The sequence below is a fragment of the Bison bison genome, unplaced genomic scaffold, assembly GCF_000754665.1.
Source record: "Bison bison bison isolate TAMUID 2011002044 unplaced genomic scaffold, Bison_UMD1.0 scf7180017864249, whole genome shotgun sequence".
NCBI classification, from domain to species: domain Eukaryota; kingdom Metazoa; phylum Chordata; class Mammalia; order Artiodactyla; family Bovidae; genus Bison; species Bison bison.
The window spans coordinates 2,997,524-3,004,700 of record NW_011494821.1 but is presented as its reverse complement, the minus strand read 5'-3'; the positions used below and the strand labels follow the sequence as shown (position 1 = coordinate 3,004,700).

The following is a 7,177-nucleotide window of genomic DNA, read 5'->3' as shown; positions in this document are numbered from 1 at the left end:
ACATGAGTTGAAGTAAGGCTCACAGTCTCTAGAATTTGAATCAAGAGAAACAGAGGGCAGCCAACCATGGGCTCTGAGAACTAGAACTAAAAGGCTATGTTAACACCCAGAAAAGGCAACTTAGTTCACATACCAGTGGACGCTAAAAGGAAGCCAGTTGGATGAAACAGTGAAAAGTCAACAAATGAAACAAAGCAAAAATTACGTAAGAAGAGAAAAAAAGACTAGGGTCAAGCACAAGAAATTCCTTGGCTTCTACCTTCTTAAGTTCTATTTTCTTCCATTTTTCCTGTGTTCCCATTCATACCCTTATTCTTGAAGCAACTTGAGTTTCTCCATTCTTTACCACCAAATGTTTAAGTCATAATATCTGTATGTGTTTTGTAATAGGAAAAAAAAAAACTCTTTCCAGTATAAGTTACTACTTCACTAGAACAAAGGCTCCAGATTTAAGATACCCCATTTAAATGCTAAGTCACCCTTGTAAACAAGGAAACTCTAACTGTTGTGCTGGAATGCTCAGAAAGAGCCAAGTAATCCCTATAACTGGATAGTGGAAAGAAGAAAAAAATACACTTTCTTTCTGTTTCCATTATAATACAGTAGAAATTGCCATTTTCTATAATCCTCTTATTTACTAAGAATTTTCACTTTATTTTCTTACCTGATGGTAGAGGAGGGAAATCATAATTGTCAGAAGCATTACTGATACCTGGATCATTCGTACATGGATTGGATGTTAATGGCTGTCTATTCCTCTTTTTCTGATTGAATAATGGTACAGGCAAACAGCCTAAATTGAAAGTACCAAAAAATTAGTACACAATAGGCAAACAATCAGACTTAGTTATAGAATAATTATTAGTATATAATAATATACTATTTGAATTTGTCTATTTCTATATGTTACTTTTATATTCATTACAGATATATTTATATAGATTTGGATTTCTTTTTATACTCTTTTAAAGATCCAAAATAGCCTTATCTGTCTCTCTAAAAAATCCTTTCTTGTTCTATGTTACCATCACCTTAATTCCTCTTATTTGGCAGTAATTCGCATCTCCTTCCTCATCCCCCAACCCTTTCCAAACCCACTTTTTGCTTTGTTTACTTCTCTCCTGTGCCTGCTTATCACCATATCAACTGGAAGGAACCCTGTGAGTACAATACAGGTAAAGGAGAACCAAAATTTGACCTATGCTTTCCAAAATCCTAATCACTCTCTGACTATAGTAGCAGACCCTTTAAGGCCATGGATCTTTCACTTTAGTTTGACTAAGATTTATCTGTAATTATGCTTAGCATTCCAGTTCCTAGACCCCACTCTCATAAATTTTATTTCAGTAGATTTGCTTTGGAAGTCAAAACTCTGCAATTTCACCAAGAACTCCAGGGGTCTGTAATATATATTTTCTATGGATCATTCTTGAGAATGACTTAGAGTGATGGTAATATACACAATCTCCCTGGCACATAAATATTTCAAATAAGCACAAAACAAATCAATCACACGGGGTTTTAAAGAGCAAATCCAAGAAAAAATCCAGAGCAAATCCAGGAAAGAGAAAATCCAAGAGCAAATCCAGAAACACCTGATTTTACTTACACCTAAGCCAATAAGTGTTTTGTCTTAAGTTATTTCCTTCGACCTAAAAAGAGGCTAGACTATATGTTCATTATTTTTAAAAGTTCCTTCCAAAGTGTTCTATCTATATGTTATATAAACTATATATATATATATATACACACACACAAAAAGTTGTATCTATATAGGCTATATATATATATATATACACACACACACTATGTATATACGCTACATACAAACTACAGAAATTTTAAAAATAAAAGTCAGTCAATACCTGCTGTACTTCGAGTTGAATTTTCATTTAGGTTTCTCTTCATTTCTTTCAATATCAAAGTCTCTAATTTTTATTCTCCAGCACTCCAACCTTAAAACATAAAGTTGTCTGACTAAACCTTCAAAGAAAGAAGGTTTTAGTCAGATACCTCATATTGTATCAACAACAAAATTAAGTGCTCAACCTAGTAATTACTGAAATTATGGTTTAAAGCTATGACTTCAAACCTGATAAACACTCTACAGAGTCTTTCCCTTTCCAGGTAAGACTGTAAAACATGACACATTTTTTCAAATTAGTTTTGAAGTTAAAACTAGGGTGCCTATAATCTTGTTTCCTAAACATATGTGAATTTTCACAGAGTCTACATAATTTACTTCAGAATCAAGGACCCAACGTGAGAACAATTCTGAACGAGATGTACATAGAGGAAAATGGACCACAATATTGGCAAACATGCTTACAAGGCCAGGGAGGAAACATACACAACTGAACTAGCCATGTGAGAATGTGTTGTCTCACTTTAAAACACCATGCAGATCATGTGCTTTAGTCATTAGTTTGAGATCTCTGGATTATACAATATCAAAGACTAAGGCTTCACTTAATATCCAGAATAACTGTAATGATAAGTTTCAACTCTGTTTCTGTAATTCCAAGTCAAACAAGATCTGTTTTTTACCTTTTACCACAGGATTTCTTTTGTAATTTTTTCCATGTCCAGCCTCATATATTTCAATCTCACTTTAATACACACCTGCCTATTTTGTGAAAAATTAAGATTTAAACCTAAGTAAGATCACTTCCACTCGCAAGGACCACCCCATGAGACAGAGAGACATGAACACTACTGAGAAATAATGCAAATCATACTGGGGTAAATAGCATCAATTATCATTTTTAGAAATAAAATTTGTGAAACATGAGGTTAGAGACTGCCTCGGCTTTGTTTCCACAGCTTAGCCTTGAACCTGGATATCGCAGGCCCTTTAGAGAATATTCCTGACGCCATTCTAGGAAACAAAATAGAAGTTAAGCGACCTTTTCCTAGCCCAGAAATACCAACCCAACACACCTGAAAACTAAAAGGGGCAGCAAGGACTATTACGGTTACTGAGACTTAGGCAAACAAAAGCGCCACATCCTCCCGTAGACTACCGGCCCCGGGGGCAGAAGACCCTGAGGGATTCTCTACCCCTGCTTACAACAGGACCCTAATTATATTCTGGCAGGTGGTGACATAGATGGGCAGAAAGTTTGCTCAATGCGCAAACACCCAAGTACACACCCGCCCCAAAAACCGCTGCCTCAGATCGAGGCCATAGGGCCTACTCGGGCGCCTCGTGGAGAAGAACACAAAGCTCCAGTCAGGGCTCATGTTCTCTTCCAACAATCTCTCCTGACTCGGGAGGGGGGCTGTTTGGTAACTAGGGCTTTCTCTGCTTGGCCTTACTGCCAACACGACGCGTAACTTTAACCTTCAGGTTCCTGGCCTCCGTCAACCGTCGCCCAGCCTCCAGTCAACAACCAGCAGCCTCCTTTCCGCCTCCAAAAAGCCTCGGAACTCGCTCTGTGCGCATGCGCACTTCGCCACGCCCCCTTTGGCGCAGGCGCAGAGGCTATCAGCTGGTTGCGCGGTAACGTGGCGTCATCACGTCGGTGGACAAGGAGGGAAAAACACGAGCAAGGAAACATGAACGCGCCCCTTCTTGCGTTCTCACACTGTGGGGTACACGGCATAGGGAAGGCTCTGCCTCTTTAGATTTTCACCCATAGAGGGACAAGCCTTTTCTAGTTGCCTGTGGTGCTCAGCCAGTCTTCACCCCAGCTTCGTCTGGAAGTTGGGCCCAGGGCTGGTCACCCAACCCCGTTCCCACACCCCGAGGTCATTTTTTAAGTTCTAGACATCAGTTTGTGAGATGCTGGTGGCTCCCTGAAGTGTGCCTAGAATAGAATAACTCAAGGGCCATGGACCTCAAAGCCGGGTCAGAGGGGTCTTGCTTGGTCTGGCAGAGTTTCAGAGTAAGGTCAAGCAGATGGGACATTAGAATCGCCAGGAGGCTGGGAGAGCTGAGGCCTGGGTTGAAGACAGCCCGGCTCAGGAAGGCAGGGCCAGTGCTGCACAAGCTTGGGAAGGGAAACAGCACATGCCTTAGAGATCCAGGACCCCAGAGAACAAAGGGCAGGTGCAGTGACCCAGGCTCTGGCCCTCAGCTATTGGACTGCCCCTCTCTGGTCCTTTTATCTTGGACAAGTTACCCCCTCTAAACCTACATTTCCTGCCTCAGTAAAATAGTAATGATAGTACTTACTTAATTGCCCTGAAGATATTAAAAGAGAAAATAAATGCACAGTTCTGGCACACAGTAAATGATCAGTAAATGTCAGCCCTTTTTAATAACAGTGGCTGCCATTTATTGAGTACTTACTGGAGACCAGGAATAATAATTCTACTTCTGTCTGGGTTCAAAGACCATGTTTTGCTGTTACCCTGTCTTCTGACCATTTGGATACTAAGGGAGATGAAGGGAAGGAGTGCAGAGGCACCCAGAGATGAAGGGAAGGTTGTTAGTAAAGTCCTAAGAGTATGAGTGAAAGTCACTCAGTCCTGTCCGACTCTTTGAGACCCCGTGGACTGTATATACAGTCCACGGAATTCTCTAGGCCAGAATACTGGAGTGGGTAGCCGTTCCCTTCTCCGGGGGATCTTCCCAACCCAGGGATCGAAACAGGGTCTCCCACGTTGCAGGTGGATTCTTTACCGATTGAGCTATCAGGAAAGACTTCCAGACTGAGTGACTTTCACTTCACAAGAGTATGAGACCATGAGATATATTAGTAGTTTCTTTGAAGATTAGGTCAAAGAAAATATTAGGAGATAGGATTAGAGGTAGATTGAGACCGGATGATAAATATTCAACCTTATTGTGAGATAGTGACAGCTAAAAAGAGTCTCAGTTTGTATACTATCAGTTCTCTGAATTTCTCAAAAAGAACTAGACTAATAAAAAATTTGTAGTTTTTGTAGGGTTCAGATATTTAGAGTGCTTTGGGAAACAGGGAGTTAAAAATCTTTCGGAAGTTAACTTGGTATAAGAGTACGAAAAGCCTCTGTTGCTCTAGTTCTAAGGAAATGCTCTCCTTTTTTTTCTAATAAAGCTTTCCACAGAAGACAAACTCTGTACACAATAAACAAGGTAAGCATAGGACAGAATTACTACAATTCGTTAACTCTCAAAAAAAGTTATTCATTTTGACATGTAAAGGAAACTTTATGAATGTTAGATGTGCTTCAGAGTGTTGATCTGTTAAAATTCCATAAAACAAGCCTCAAAATGCAAGTCATTTGTGCCAGCTACAAGAACAGAGCTGAAGCAGCATTTCCAGAGAGACTGGGGCAAAGGACGGAACTAACCAGAAACTGGCAGAAGAGAAACAAAACATAATCGAGTGTTAATAATTTACCAGTTACTGCTCTTGAAACCAAAGTAACTAAATAATACGATCATCGTTTACATTTATGCTTGTTTTCTGCATCTCTGCACTGAAGTGTTCAGTGTACATGGATGTGGACAGAAAACCAAAAGCTACAGGGGTTTTTTATCTGAAATTAGAACAGTAATTTCAATGTGTGCATGTTAATTTTATTGTTATGCTTTTTCTGTCTCTGGATTATAATCTCTTAAAGGAAGAAAACAGGTATTGGTTTATTAACTATTTTGAATCATTCACATTTTCTGTTTCCATCATGTGTTTTGTTTGTAAGCTTGTTTGTTTCCTGAGCACTGTTGTAACTGTTTATGTGAATTTGGAAAGAGCAAAATTAGAATTTTGGGGAAAGCCAAAAATAACAGGGAACACCCTATTGTTCTGTGAAAAACACTCGACTTGGATTCAGAAAACTTGGATCCAAGGCCTGGTTTTCTCCTAGAAACTCAGCAACTTAACCAAATTAGTCTTTTTTTTCTCTTACCACTGCACTGGGGATGTCAACTGCTAACCCTTCCTATCACCTAAAGTGGATATGTGAATAAACTGAGAAAACAGATGGCTAAAACCTTTTAAATTAAACTACTCTGTAGTTGTGAGGAATCACTCTTGTGGTACTCCTTCTGAACGCTCTCCCATCACTAGTACATAATGTTTTCGGTACTTGAACATATTTGACTTTCTGGGTGATTGAGCATGAAATCAAATCGGATATGGCTCAGACTCATTTCTCCAAAAGAATGTAATCATCTTAGTACAGTATTCTGCATAGTTTCCCCTAATAAGACCCCTTCATGAGTAACACATTCCAGTGGAGAGTCTCTGCTGCCAGTAAATTAGGCTGTGTCGGTATAAACTCATATAATCTGGTTAGTATATAGAGCATGTCTCAAGACATTTTCAGGCATTACAATGTCTTGAAAATTACTAATAGTTGTTTGTCTTTTAGTATAGAGGCAAAAAGTGAGGAAGATCCCTAAGAAAGTTGACACAGAATTACTAATAACTTCATGAGAAACAAATTAAAGTGTGTTTCCAAAAAGTCTTGTTTCAAAGTAACTTAAGACCCAGTCATCTTTAATTTGGTTCTTGTGTTTCTAACCATGAGAAAGCTTTCTGAAAGAATGGATAAAAAAAACCCAGTGTGATTTATAATCTCCAAAAAATTACATGAGTCAGCTTAATAATATGGTGGTTCAGTTCAGTTCAGTTCAGTCGCTCAGTCGTGTCCGACTCTTTGCGACCCCATGAAGCGCAGTACACCAGGCCTCCCTGTCCATCACCAATTCCCAGAATCCACCCAAACCCATGTCCATCAAGTCGGTGATGCCATCCAACCATCTCATCCTCTGTCATTCCCTTCTCCTCTTGCCCTCAATCTTTCCCAGCATCAGGGTCTTTTCAAATGAGTCAGCTCTTCACATCAGATGGCCGAAGTATTGGAGTTTCAGCTTCAACATCAGTCCTTCCAATGAATACCCAGGACTGATCTCCTTTAGGATGGACTGGGTGGGTCTCCTTACAGTCCAAGGGACTCTCAAGAGTCTTCTCCAACACCACAGTTCAAAAGCATCAATTCTTCGGCACTCAGCTTTCTTTATAGTCCAACTCTCACATCCATACGTGACCACTGGAAAAACCATAGCCTTGACTAGACGGACCTTTGTTGACAAAGTAATGTCTCTGCTTTTTAATATGCTGTCTAGGTTGGTCATAACTTTCCTTCTAAAGAGTAAGCGTCTTTTAATTTCATGGCTGCAATCACCATCTGCAGTGATTTTGGAGCCCAAAAAAATAAACTCTGACACTGTTTCCACTGTTTC

At 39.6% G+C, this 7,177-nt stretch overlaps 1 protein-coding gene across 2 annotated transcripts in view; it reads right to left on the bottom strand.

Annotated features, from left to right (window-relative positions):
* The window catches only part of SPATA22 (spermatogenesis associated 22), a 15,204-nt gene extending 13,296 nt beyond the window's left edge, over window positions 1-1,908 (bottom strand). The window contains exons 1-2 of one of the 2 annotated variants that reach the window (XM_010847486.1): window positions 1,866-1,908; window positions 665-793 (exon numbers count right to left, since the gene is read on the bottom strand). In XM_010847486.1, coding sequence (XP_010845788.1) covers window positions 665-793; window positions 1,866-1,908 — 172 coding nt within the window. The remainder of the gene's footprint in view (window positions 1-664; window positions 794-1,865) is intronic. The other variant, XM_010847487.1, reaches the window with a different exon arrangement.
* Window positions 1,909-7,177: the final 5,269 nt, after the last annotated feature.